Source organism: Mastigoproctus giganteus, chromosome 9 (genome assembly GCF_048544385.1).
Source record: "Mastigoproctus giganteus isolate SK-2022 chromosome 9, ASM4854438v1, whole genome shotgun sequence".
In the NCBI taxonomy this organism is placed as follows: Eukaryota; Metazoa; Arthropoda; class Arachnida; order Uropygi; family Thelyphonidae; genus Mastigoproctus; species Mastigoproctus giganteus.
Window position 1 is genome coordinate 84,740,477 of NC_143583.1, and position 15,194 is coordinate 84,755,670.

A 15,194-nucleotide genomic window follows, 5' to 3' on the forward strand; every position below is an offset into this window, starting at 1 on the left:
AAACTAAACTAATTATAACATTAGGTATGTCATAGTACACTGCAAAAATTCAAAATGAATGTTTATGCAATCTTCAGAATCAGTCACGTTGGGATAATTAATTACTAAGAAACTGTAATATTTACAACACAGTATGTACACTGTTAATAAGAAATATTATGCGCTATACCTCTTCGATAACCAACAATATCACCCCATTCATCGTATGCACTAACAAGCCTTTTAATTCGTTCATCACAATCGTGATACTTCTTTTTTTTGTTGTCCGGATCACTTCCACTTAAATATTGTTCAATGTGCATTTCGTTGATACTTTGTTCTTTTTTAATGCAATCGATAAATTTCCAAATGTTGGGATGATAAGCAGCAACTTGTTCCTCAAATCCTCTATGCCACCCTTCAACAGAATTATTCGTTCTTGGTAATCCTTCAAGAACAAGCTGGCGTACGTTCCACATTTCATGGGAATACTTTGGTGGTCGACGAAGATATCGTCTGGTTGGGCGTCCAATACATGTATCCTCAAAATAATCTATAACTTCTTGCGATTCTGGAGGAAAAACACCATTTTCACACAAATGTTCAAAAACGACTGTCACAATTGGAGTGGGCACAAATGCAATTGCTGCCAAAATTCACATATTTAAAACAAAATTAGCATCGGTTTCATAACGTTTCAATCCATTATTCTGAATGGAAAAAAAAATACATTGTGAAAAGTGGAAAAAACAACCATGTTGTAAAGCGTCAGGAAAAACTCTTCTGCAAGCATTCATCATCACCATCTCTAAATCTACAGTTATTGATTGCGGGGACAAAGCCGGTTCCAATACTTTCAGCTGCCGTAGTAGAGATACATACGTTTCCTCAGACTTGTTAGGCAATAATGCATAAACTAATGGAAGCGATATTTTGTCCTTGAATCCATGTATCGTATACAGCTGATAAAAAAGTAAGGGAACAGTTTTGAAAGTCACATCGGCCTACCAGTGTTCACTTCGCGCTAACAACTGCAAATTTCTTTTCGTACTGAAAACTAACATACGATTGTCCTCGGGTCCAGAATCAAATTGTAGAAACAATTCTCCATTGCACAATGGATGTTTTATATTCTTCTGTAAAAACTATGTCTCTACGATACATTGGAAGAACTGGGCCATCAAAATTTCGATTTCTTATATTTCGGTCAAATCATAAAAAATAACTTTTTATGATTTGACCAAACACATCTCATTGCTTCTAGATGGTAAAATGCGATAAACTGACGCGGCAGTAAATTGCTGGAGGTAAATTGTTTATGGAATAAACTGACGCGCTGATCAATTGCTGGTGGTAAACTGCTGGCAGTGAATTGCGGGCGATAAATTTTCCTAGACTCACTGATGATATATATATTTTTTGCCTCATCGTTCTTCTGTTTTTGGCGACCTTTAAAGAATGGCGCCAAGTGCAGGAACCCTGCTAGCCCATACCTTAATTCATTCAGCACTGGCAGTACCTTGCATTTGTCAATGTTAAACTTAAATTGCCATTTCTCATTCATCTCTTTAATTTTTTTAGATCCTCTTGCAGTGACATACCTTCATTATTGTAATTTGCAACACTGCAACCTTCATATGATCTGCAAACTTAGACATTAAGCCTGATATACTTTAATCAATATCGTTAATAAATACAGAAAACAACAATGGGCCCAGCACTGAACTCTGTGTGATTCCGCTAATAACATTACTCCACGAAGAGCAGTGTCCACTGATAACCACTCTCTGCTTGTTTTCACTCAACTATTCCTTTATCAATTGCAATAACTTGCCCTTAATGCCATGTTGCTTACGCCAATTTGTATGCAGTCTTTTATGTGTAACAGTATCAAAAGCTTTCTTGAAATCCAAGTATACGATATAAAAATTATTTTTTGCATCCAGTTCTTTTGTTACTGCATCACAGTATCCAATCAAATTGGTCAGACAAGATCTACCCTTAACAAATCCATGTTGCAACTGAATTATAACTGCACTCCTGTCTAGATGGTCCTGCATTACTTCTTTAACCAGTCACTTCATTATTTTCATTGGAACAGAAGTTAAGCTAACAGGTCTGTAATTATTCACGTCACCCTTTGATCCTCCTTTGTGAATTGGGAACACATTTGCACATCTCCAGTCCACAGGGATCTCCCCCTGAATCCAAAGATGCTCTTATAATTCATGGCTAAGGGTTTGCATGCCTCCTTTGCTGCCTCCCTTAATATAACTGGATAGATCAGAGCCTGACCAAGGTATTTCAGTGCCATGGGCAGAAAGGTTTTTCGGCACCCTCTTACTAAGGATATATATGTATTTCTTTGCCTCATTGTCCTTCTGTTTTTGGCACCCCTTAAACAATGGCACCCCAGCAAGGTGCCCTACTAACCTGTGCCTTAATCTGACACTGGGATAGATTCCACCACTCCTATTTACCTTTTTTATGTTTAACTTCAACAATTTCTCTTCTACTTTCCCCACAGTTTTTTATTACAAAATTGTTTAGCTTCCTTTTATGGTTTGATAAACTTCTGGTATCCACCTCCCTAAAGAATTCCTCATGTGTGAATGTAGATGCAAAATACCTATTCAGTTTCTCAGCAACCTGAGCTGGTTTATCAACGGTTAAACCATCAATATCAAGCAGACCAATGTGATTCATCCCCTTCTTTCTAATGTTTACATAAGTAAAGAAGTCTTTTCTGTTTTTATTCACATCCTTTGCCAAAGATTTCTCATAATCTGCCTTGGCACACCTAACCTCTTTTGTGACTCAACTGCAGACTAGTTTATATCTACCACAGGCTTCTGTATCACCCGATAATTTATATGTATCCAATGCATTTTTCTTCTTTGCATATGTCTCATTATTCATCTGACATCCATTTAGTTAGACTTAAAAATCCATTTAATCATCCATTTAGTTAGACTTAAATGGATTTTTAAGTCTAACTAAATGGATGATTAAATGGATTTTTAAGTCTAACTAAATGGATGTCAGATGAATAATGAGACATATGCAAAGAAGAAAAATGCATTGGATACATATAAATTATCGGGTGATACAGAAGCCTGTGGTAGATATAAACTAGTCTACAGTTGAGTCACAGAAGAGGTTAGGTGTGCCAAGGCAGATTATGAGAAATCTTTGGCAAAGGATGTGAATAAAAACAGAAAAGACGTCTTTACTTTTTTTTTTTTTTTTTTTTATGTAAACCCCAAACACGAGAGGTATTAGAACCTATAGTACTTAGTACCGTGCTTGGGTTGGAGGGTAAGAAGATGAAAGAAGATATTTGTTGACATTGGACTTGAACTTCTGTAGACTGTAATTTTCAGGAAATACGTATGGAAGGTTGTTCCAGAAAATGGCAGTTGAATGAATAAACGAGGAAGATGAAAAGTTGGTTCTGTGAGTTTGAAGGTGGACAGTAAATGGATGTTGGCTGGTAGCGGCACATGTTCAGACTGTTTTGAAAGAGAGAGTGGGAATTATAGAAGCCAATTCAGAAGAACAGTGCCCATGGAAGTATCTGTAGAAGAGGCATGCAGCAGAAACAGTACGTCTATGAGACAGCGAGTAGATTTTTTTTTGGTAGTTGTTGGTGCATAGGCTTCTGTGGCCATAATGCACCTCCCAAGGTTTTTGCAGTACTTTGATCCAAGCCCCAGGTGGGAATCGAACCTACTACCTTTGGGTTGCCAGGCAGGCACTATACCCACCCGGCTAGCCCGGTCGGCTCAGCGAGTGGAGAGACACTGTTAGAGATGAATCATTAATTAACCTAACTGCCCTCTTCTGAATGGAATCAAGAAGCCTGAGAGAGGTTTTGGGGGCACCACCCCAGATGTGGGAACAATATTCCATGGCAGGGCGGATTTGCGATTTATACAGAGTGAGCGGCTGTTTGGAAGAAAAGTAAGGCCGAGAGCGAAAGAGGAATCCAAGTTTTTTAGATGCAGAGGAAGCAATATTTGTAATGTGCTTGTGCCAAGAGAGATTAGAAGTCAGGGTAATCCCCAAAAGAGATATATCATTTTGCCTAGAAATAGGAGTGTCACTAAAGATGAGCAGAAGGAGCAGAACTTATATAAACATTAGAAAGAAGGAGATGAATCACATTGGTCTGCTTGATATTGATGGTTTAACTGTTGATAAACAGTTAAACCATTAATATCGATACCATTTAGTTAGACTTAAATGGATTTTTTTTTTTTAATATTCTTAATTTCTATGAAAAGCCTAGTAGCTTCTATGATTATTTCCCTGAGTGCTTCCCATTTATCATTTGTTTTTGATAACATCAATAGTTGATCCAACTGTACAAAATTTAAAAACTGGCTGAGTCCACTGTAGTCTTCTCTAAAAAAGCAAAAACCCTTCCCTTTTACCCTTGATGGTAGTTACATCTTTAAGTAAATCCCACATAAATAACTGTGAATCTTATGGTTATCTTAATTGTCATGTGTTTTGGGAGTGAACTTCATCCTCTAGTTATACCATTATATTTATGGAAAACTTGGATGAACTATTTTTCAGTAATGAATGGCATTCATAAATCAGGTTACTGTATTGGTTAAGAGTCCACTCTGTGCAGCCAATGACAAATACAAAAAATCTTCAGTTTCAGAGTAAGGTAATCTAATCTATTATATCCCAATTTGAACATGAAAATTTCTGTAACGATAGAGGATATAATAATATTATTATTATTATTATTATTAGCCACATGGTGCAAGGAAGCCTGCACCATAAGCCAGCTTATGCTGCACCAGCCAAAAAAAAATTCCCGAGTTATCGAGAGAGAGAGAGAGAGAGAGAGAGAGAGAGAGAGAGGTAGAAAGGAATCACCAAGAAAGAGAAGAATGACGATATGTAGCTCAGGACCTTGGGTGTGTGCCAAGGCCATACTCACCAGATGTGAGCCCCTGGGGTGTCCTTCCTGCATATGAGGTAATGGTAATGTAGTGGGCCAAAAAGTCTGACGATGATAATGATGATGATAATGGAGAAGAATTCTGATTTTGTTAATACAGTATTTTAATTCAATTTATGATGATAATTTCTACAGTGGTGAATGCAGATTTAGTTGAGACCCAGAGGCACTGTGGGATCTACTAATATAAAACTCTGTGTATTTGGATTTACAGTGGTACTCATTATTATTATTATTATTATTATTATTAGCCATATGGTGCAAGGTAGCCTGAGGCTTATGCAGCACCAACCCAAAAGAAATTTGAGTTACCCTGAAACAGACAGAGAGAGAGAAGTAGAAGGGAATCCACCAAGAAAGAGAAGAATGATGATATCCAGCTCAGGACCCTGGGTGTGCCAAGCCCATACTCACCAGATGTGAGCCCCTGGGGTAAATTTACTTTTTTTTTTTTTTCATTACTTTTTTCATACTAGGGTGACAGGCAGAAATATAACCAAAAAACACAACAAAATGCACAGTAATATTTTGCTGGCCCATCCCTTGCTTTGATGACTGCTGTACATCTTCGTGGCATCGATTGGATAAGATTCGGAATGTATTCCTGGGAAATATTATGGTTCCAAACATGAATTAATGCCTTCTGCAGCTCTGTAAGTGTTTTTGGTTTCTTTTGCAGTACTGAAACACCCATTTTGTTCCAACAATTTTTAACTGGATTGAGGTCTGAACTGTTCCCAGTTATTGTGTGAAGTGATTTATCCTTCAACCATTTTTGCACCTGTAGATGGTAAAAGACAGCAAAACGAATTACATTTATTTAAGAAAGAGTGCAACATTTCATAAATTTAAAACTTTTGCTAATTTTATGAAATGGTACTTACGGTTTTGTCTCTATGACACGAAGCAAAGTCATCTTGAAAAATGCAACTGGCAACATCCCCATAGTGACCTCTAACTGTGGAAGTAATTTTATCTCAGGAATGTCCTTGTATACCTCTGCATTCACTGTGCTCTTCACAAATTCAAGACAGCCAACTCCTCTATGTGAAATACAGCCCCATATCATTTGAGATGCAGAATGTTTCACTGTGAAGATGATACAGTCGGGATGAAAATCTTCTCTTCTTTGTCTAACAGTCTGCTGGCCATCTAAATTATTCAATTTGAATTTTGATTCATCAGAGAAAAGAATACATATTTCTACTGATCCTCACACCAACTAGTAAGCACTTTTGTCCACTTTAGATGCTGGGCTTTCATTTTTATCCAACAAAAGTGGTTTTTTTCTTGGGTGGCATGTTATTAATTCTGATGAAAAAAGGTGTCTACGTACTGTAGCAGTAATTGCCTTTACTCCTCCTCCTCCTCCTCCTCCTCCTCCCATGCTATTTAGAGATCTGTCGATGAGGATTTTTTGTTTCAGACACACAGACAGACCAGAAATCTGTTCTGTGCTGCAGACAATATTTATGGATGTCCACTTCCTTTCTTTCTGTTTAGACTGCCAGTTTCTGATAATTTTCATAATAAACTTGCCACTGCTGACTGTTTACCCTTTTAGCTATTTCATGCTTAGAATGTCCCTCTGCATTCAATGCGGCAGCAAAACTGTTCCTATGTGATGTATTAATTGTGAAAACTTAGTCATTGCAATAGAACTGAATGCTGGGCTTGTGGCATGCATATGCTTGTGGCATATGCATGCCACATTTATTTATACTGCTGCTAGGGTGATGCAATCATGTACAGCATGAGGCATCATCTAACAGAGCTTGCTAAAGATGGATGATGCAATAGAGTAATGCTATTACAAAATATAATATGTGAATTTTGCAAGTGATTCAATTTTTTTGAGTACCACTGTATATTTCAATTTTTAGTGCCTCCACATAGTGGGGTGAGGGACCCTAGGAACACACCTAGTGCACCTATGCATAACAAACTCCCACTTGGTGTTATCGAAGTGGGCAGTTTGAATAAATTCGATGAAGAACTAAATAAACTGTTAGAGGGGATAGACAGGTAAAATGGGGAGCATTAGCTTTTTTTTTTTTTTTTTTTGGCTGATGCTGTATAAACTTGCTTCCTTGCATCATTTACCACTACTACTAATAAAAAATGTGCCAATGAATTTCTAGTTATGAATCTAATTTTGTTAATATTTCAGTAAATCAATTTTTTAAAAATAATTTACATTATGTCACAGGCATTATGTCTACTATAGCTTTTATTGGGATCTTTGATATGAAATTAGTTAGAAAGAATGGTGCACAAATCAACACTCATTTTGAAGAAATTAAAAAACAGATAAAATCTTGCTTAATAATGTAACAAAAGTTTATACCGTGAGAAGCTCTGTGTAGCCAGTAATAAGCTAAATCAACCCCAATTAAGCAAATCCACCAAGTCCAAACTGAATTCCATGGCAAAGTTACAATTCTCCAGTTTTCATATATCCAGATATATCCACCAAGTTCAATAGTACGGCTCAGAAACCTGAAAGAAATTTTTATCTTATCCACACAAAAATATTATTAGTATAAATATTACTAAATTAATCATAAAATTATAACACTTAATCTCTATGCTTAATAATCATAATCAAACTTGAGAAAAAAATTATTTAAACTCTACAACAAAGCATTTTAATTCACACAATGGCATGACATTTTAGGATTAAAACTGAAAGGGTCTACAATTTTGCCGAGACACAATAGGAGAAAGTACATGATGAGAGCCTTGTCAATCAATCTGGCACTGGAGAAACTGTGCAGGAACACATGGAATTTTTCTTAGTGTGATCTGTGCTTGTTAACAAGAAAAACTAACTTTTCTTACAAGGAAGGGATACACTTAAATAGAAAAGGTGCAACAATATTTGTTGATGTATCAGATGAGTCAGAAAACTAACAGCTTGGGAGTATACAGATTTGGTTGGTTGGTTGATTTGGATTTTATTGGCACACCAGCAACTAAGGCTATAATGCGCCAAGACCAGGGAGTATACAGACCAATGGATTATTAGCAGCGACAGACACAGGTATAAGTGATTCTTGCACTGCTTCTACTGGAACATGCAGCAACCTGGAATGCAAGATGTCAAGAATTTCAAAACCTGCTGGGGTCCTCATGGAACAAGCAAATACATGGGCAGTGTATAGGTTTAAACAAGTGCATATATATTAGAGCAGAGGTTACCAATTAGCAGACTGCAGTCCAGATGCGGACCTTGTAAAATATTTTTTGTGGACCACAAGATAAAAGAACCTAAATTATTAATTTAAATATACAGTTGAAGCTCTTACAGCAAATTTTTCTCTATAGCGAATCTTTTTGAATTTCCCTTGGTAATTACACTTACTAGGTGGTAGATGACTCTCATCAACCGGTGCAATACCACCACTTTGCTTATTGGTTTGAAGTGGTGGAATCCATGTTTAGTTTCCAGAGCTAAGTTCCCCAACTCTTCCATCATGCAGTATGACTGATGACTTTTGAGGTTATGATGAACGTCATAGCGAGATCCAATCTTCCTTACATTTCGAGGGTACAGCTCTAAAACGGTGTTTTCAGGCTGGCCACTAGTCAATACATTGGACTGAACCTATTGGTAACTCTCTAGGAGGCTTCCGGTTCAGCTAGTGTATAATCCTGCTACCTCTACTCTGTCAGATAGTGACTGGAGGGAGTCCGAGTAGTGTGTAGGCGGGGGGGGGGCATTGTCGAGGCCATTTTATGTCAAGGATCTGGGTATATTCTTCCCATGTGTATACAATATCCAAAAATTGCATTACTTCATACTGCATGTCCCATCCCATTTTTTCTTACTATTGAATATACCATGAATTGTCGAACTAATATAGTAAGCTTATCTGCAAAAAGATCTAAACCTCCCAACCACTTCCTAGTTCATTTCACAAATATACGTGGTCTCAATTCTAATCTCAACGATGTCCATTTCCACTTGCAGTCTGCCAAACCCCGTGTACTTTTTCCGACAAAATCTCAGTTATCGGTTGATTCAACTACTGCTCATCTCAGTTGTCCAAATTATTCGCTGTATGATTCCTTTTGCCTCAAAGGTGGTATTTGTGCATATGTCCATTCCAATATTCCCTGTCAGAGACTTGGTAATTTGGAATCTCCTCTTTTCGATCTTCTCTCACTTAAAATCTCTCTACCTCATTGTGTCAAATTCATCTGTTGTCTCTTTTTTTTTTTTTTTAGGAGCATTAGCAACTAAGGCCATATTGCTCCGGTGCGGTGGTCATTCCCTGACCTTTCCGCATGCTCCCTATTTGGTGGTGACGGGCTCGAACCCCGGTCTAATCAAGAAGCGTGTGCTACGCACTGCTGCTCCTTCCCACCTGGCTACGGAGGCGCCCCTCTGTTGTCTCTACCGTTCTCCCAACTCCACTAATCACTCGGAGCTCTGTGACTTCCTCTCTTTGCAACTTGACTTTCTCCAGTCCGACTTTCCTAACAGTAAGGTAATTTTCCTTGGTGATTTAATGTTCACAACTCCAGCTGGCTTCTGTATTCTAGTCACACCGACCCAGCTGGTCGAGATGCTGAAGCTTTTACAATTACTAATGACCTTGCATAGAAGTAAGAGGTCCATTAGGCACCTCAGATCACAACTTGGTGATTGTCTCTTCCAATGGAGCCTTTATCTCATGGCTATTCCCAACCTCATGTTGTTTGGCATTACAAGAATGCAAAATGGGATGACCTACGAGATTTCTTTTCTTCTTTTCCTTGGACGGATTACTGTTTCAAAACTTCTGATGTCAATGTTTTCTCAGATCGTGTCAGTGAAATTATTCTTGTAGGAATGGAATCTTTTATTCCACACTCACTTTAAAATCTCGTCCTTTATCTAAACCTTGGTTTTCCAATAAATGTGCTAAAGCTGTTCAAGAGAAGAACACTACATATCATAATTGGCTTGTTTCCAATTCTTCAGTTTCATTTTCTGCCTACACTAAAGCTCGCAACAATTGTAAAGCAGTTATTAATCAGTCCAAACTAGATTTTGAACAGGATAAGAGAAGAAAACTTGCTTCTTGCCCTAATGGTAGCTGAGCATCCTGGTCTCTTGACAGAACTATTGGCCGCAACTTTTGCCCATCTCTGCCCCCACCTCTGTAAAAATTAGATGGTTCTATTGTCACTTCAGCCAAGGATAAAGCAGACCTGCTAGCATCCCATTTTCCTTCTAACTGATATATTAAAGATCTTGGTAAAACAGCTCCCACCATTCCCAACATCCTCCATTCAATGCCTCCTGTGCTCTTCCGTCAAAAGGATGTCAGAAGGATTTTAACAAACCTTGATACTAAGAAAGCTCCAGGTCCGGATGGTATTTCTCCACTTGTTCTCAAAACCTGTGCTCCTAAACTTACTCCTGTTCTTTGTCGCCTTTTTTCACTTTCTTATTCCAAATGCGTTTTTCCTTCTGCTTGGAAATTAGCTCATATCCAGTCAGTTCCTAAAAAATGTGACAAATCCCTCCCATCCAATTATCGTCCCATTGCAATTACTTCTACTCTTTTTAAAGTAATGGAGAAATCAATTAACTGCCAACTCTTAAACTACTTAGGAACCTTCCGTCTGATCAACGATCATCAGTATGGATTCTGTCAGTGTCAATCCACACGGAAACGTTTGGTGAAACACAAGCAGTTGCTCTTGACATCTCAAAGGCTTTCAATCGTGTTTGGCATAAAGGTCTTCTAAACAAGCTTCCATCTTATGGTTTGCCAAATGTTTTTTGTAATTGGTTATCCAGTTTTCTCTCTGATTGCTCACTGAGGGTGATGATAGATGGTTCTCTGTCTTCTAACTTCTCCATTAATGCTGGTGTCACCCAAGGTTCAGTACAGTTCTTTCCCCCACTCTTTTCCTCTTGTATATTAATGACCTTCTTCCACTGACGGGAAACCCTATCCATAGTTAATAGTAGTAGTAGTAGTAGTGGCATATGATGCAAGAAGGCAAGTGTAGGAGCTTATGCAGCATCAGCCAAAAAAAAAAAAATCACACCATTCCCTCCAAATGCCTGTCCAGTTCCTCCTTAAATTTATTTAACCTATCAACTTCCACAACGACAGATGGAAGTTTGTTCCAGCAATTAACCACCCGCTGGCTAAAGGCAAATTTCCGCACATCTATTCTACATCTGTCCTTTCTTAATTTGAACTTATGTCCCCGTAGGTTGGTAATCTGAACAAGTGGAAGGATCCCATCAGAATTCAGCGTGCTCAACCCATTCAAGGCCTTATAGACCTCAATCAGATCACCGCGCAGGTGCCTAGTCTCCAGCCACTGCAATTTGCAGAACTTAAGCCTCTCTTGGTAAGAGAATCCCTTCATTCCCCTCACCAATCGTGTTGCTCTTCTCTGTACACGCTCAAGCAAATCTACATCCTTCCTAAAATGAGACCTCCAGACCTGTACGCAGTACTCAAGGCGTGGCCTGACCATTGCCTTATACAGAGGGACAATCACCTCCTTTCCCTGCTAGCAAAATTCCTATATATCATTGACAAAACCCCATGACCTGCCCTAGCAGCCTGTCTGCACTGCTCAGAAAACTTCATATCTGACTGCACAATTACTCCCAGGTCTTTTTCATTTTCTACCACCTTAAGTGTAGTACCACACAGTTGGTACGTTTCTCTGGGGTTACTTCTACCCATATGCAGTACTTTGCATTTGTCAAGGTTGAACTTCAGTTGCCACTTCTTAGCCCATCTGCCCAAATTATCTAGATCCTGTTGCAGTAGCACACTGCCATTACTGTCATTAACAACCCTGCCAACCTTTGTGTCATCTGCAAACTTCGACATTAAGCCTGATATACCTTCATCAATATCATTGATAAATACACAAAACAACAGTGGACCCAACACCGAACCCTGTCGGACTCCACTAATAACATTAGTCCACGAAGAGCAGCACCCATTGATCACCACCCTCTGTCTTCTCCCACTTAACCATCCTTTTATCCATTGTAGCAACTTACCCTTAATACCATTCTGCTCCAATTTGTACAGTAGTCTTCCATGCGCAACAGTGTCAAAAGCTTTCCTGAAATCCAAGTATATGATATCAAAATTATTTTTTGCATCCAGTTCCTTTGTGACCACATCATAATAACCAATCAAATTTGTCAGACAAGACTTTCCCTTAACAAACCCATGCTGTGTCGGAATTATTGCTGTAGTCTTGTCTAGATGATCCTGCAATGCATCTTTAACCAGCGACTCCATTATTTTACCCGGAACAGAAGTTAAACTAACTGGTCTGTAATTACTCGTGTCACCCTTCGATCCACCTTTGTGAATTAGGGACACATTTGCACATCTCCAGTCCGTGGGAACCTCCCCTGAGTCCAAGGATGCTCTCATAATTATGGCTAAGGGTTTGCTTAGTTGCTTTGCCGCCACCTTTAAAATAACTGGATAGATCCCATCCACACCAGGTGCCTTTCTTATGTTTGACTTCAACAATTTCTCTTCCACTTTGCTCTCAGTTATTACAAAATCATTAAGCACACTGCTACAATTTGATAACCTTCTTCCATTTTCAAATTGTAATAATTCCTCACGTGTGAATGTAGATGCAAAATACTCATTCAGTTTGTTTGCTATCTGAGCAGGATCATCAACAGTCGAACCATCGATGTCAAGTGGACCAATCATATTCATCCCCTTCCTTTTAGAGTTTATATAAGTAAAGAAATCCTTGCTGTTTTTCTTAGCATCTTTTGCCAAAGATTTCTCGTAATCCACCTTCGCCTGCCGAACCTCCTTTGTGACCTGATTACAGACTAGCTTATATCTGCCACAGGCTTCTGCGTCACCTGATAATTTATATGCATCCCATGCATTTTTCTTCTCTGTCACGAGTCTCATTAGTTCATTTGATAACCATTTAGGCCTAAACCTTGAACGATATTTCTTAATCGGTATATAAAGTCTAGTAGCTTCCACGATTAATTCTTTGAATGCTTCCCACTTAGAATTTACTGTTTGTAACATCGTCAGTTGATCCCACTGTACAGAATTTAAAAACTGTCTGAGACCACTGTACTCCCCTTTACAGAAGCAAAAACCCTTTCCTTTACCCCTGACGGTAGTTACCTCTTTGAGTAAATCCCACTTCAGCACACTGTGATCACTGCCACCTAGTGGTTCCTTTATCTGCAAATTCTTAATACACGAATGATCACTGCTGATAACCAGATCAAGAGTGTTACTTTCTCTGGTTGCCTCTCGAACATGCTGCTGCAGAAAACAATCATCCAATAAATCCACAAAAGTCTGACTAGTGTGTGAGTGACCAACCCACAAGTTCCAGTCAATATCTGGGAAGTTAAAATCCCCCATTATAAGACATTCTGATTTACTGGCCCACTCTATTTCTCTGTACAATTGTTCATTGTACTCATTCAAGTCATTAGGCCTATAACACACTCCTACTCTTATTTTTCCTTTCGCAGTGTTTATCTCACACCAAACTGACTCAACAAAGCACTGTTCATCTATATTAACTGGGTGCACTTCCTTTGATTTTATGTTTTTCTTAATTAACAGCATAACACCCCCTCCCTTTCTGTCCTGTTTATCCTTTCTGTACACATTGTACTCCCCAAATTCCAGTTCTGCATTCCATATATCTTTGTGACACCACGTCTCTGCTATCCCAACAATATCCGCCTTTGATGTCTTGACCAACTCATCAAATTTATTTACTATACTTCTAGCATTGGTATACATGCAAGCATACATGCTCCTATGCCTATTCCTTGTTACCCTAACACATCCCATATACCCAACTATTCCATGATGACTGCCATCCGTCCCTGAAACCCCAACACCCCTCGCTCCAGGTCGCTTCTTATTCTAATAGAAGTTGTGCAAGAATCACCTTCACCTCTGCCTGCGGTTACTGTTAAACTATTAGTCTTTGTATCCCCCCAAACTAGCAGTTTTCCGACCCACCTAACACTGCCTCGATAGCATCAGCAAATATTCTTGCACCCTTTCTATTTAAGTGTATCCCATCCCTGTAGAAGCAATCTCTCCTGTTAACAAGTACAGTCCAGGCTGAAAAAAAAATTCTACCCCTTGAGCCTTGCACAATCTTTCCAGGGCCGAATTGATCGACAAGGCTCTCATCATGTACTCCCTCCTATCGTGTCTGGGCAGAATTGCAGACACTTTCAAATTCAACCCTATTTCACGGCTTTTTTTCAACAGTGACCTGTACTTGTTGAGTAATTCCGCCGGTCTCCTACTCTTAATATCATTAGTGCCAACGTGTACAACTATATCACCTTTTGTGCCCTTGAAAGATGATATCCGCTCTACAACGTCATCAACCTTTGCCCCTGGCAGACATACCCTGGTCCTGTTCCACCTATCCTTTTTACAAAGCATGTTCCCCGTTTCCCTGACAATAGAGTCACCAACAACTACTAGTTCCTGTGGGACCAGCGCATTCTGCCTTAGGGGTTGCCGCTGTGTTGCGTGATGACCAAGTGCAAGCTCTGGCGTTGATGTGGGCAGCTGAGAGCCTGATGGGCCCCTCAATTTAGATCTTTCGAGGGCATCCACCCTGTCCTTCAAACTCTCATATAGGCCCATAACAACGCTGAGTTGTCGCCTGATTTCCTTACACTCCTTACATCGCGCACACACAAAGACATCCCCCGTGGCAATATCATGTTCCATTCCAGAGAGTTCAGCAAACATTTCACAATTTGCAAATTTTTTTAGGCTGTGATGCCCCCCTCAATTCTCCCCCGAGTCACAGCACTCCTGCCACTTTGTGCCCGTTGCTTTGCTGCTCTAGTCTGGGGCATGGTAGTTTAAATTAATAAAATCAATAAATTAAATATCAATAGTATTTGAATAGAAACTATTAAATAGAAACAGTGAAGCGTATTACTATATAATTATGCGTTAGAGCTACCTAGCTACCTCAATTAAAAAATTTGAACTCCCTACCACTATATCCAAAAACAATGGCTACAAAAATGGAATGAAATAACGGTTTTACCTATCGTAAGTAAAATCCACAAAAACTCTTTATCTAAATTAAAAATAAAAAATAACCAGCGTAACTATAACTATATGACTACGTATTAAGTACAATATAAAATAACAATCATGTAAATAAAAGGCAAACACTTATCGTTTTTGCGGAGCCTGTAACTGACAGC

General features: G+C 38.9%; 1 protein-coding gene across 1 annotated transcript in view; it reads right to left on the reverse strand.

Annotated features, from left to right (window-relative positions):
- LOC150080510 (alkylglycerol monooxygenase-like) overlaps positions 1–15,194 on the reverse strand; it is a 144,508-nt gene that overhangs the window by 94,185 nt on the left and 35,129 nt on the right. The window contains exon 3 of the mRNA XM_090380719.1: positions 7,308–7,459. Coding sequence (XP_090236845.1) covers positions 7,308–7,459 — 152 coding nt within the window. The remainder of the gene's footprint in view (positions 1–7,307; positions 7,460–15,194) is intronic.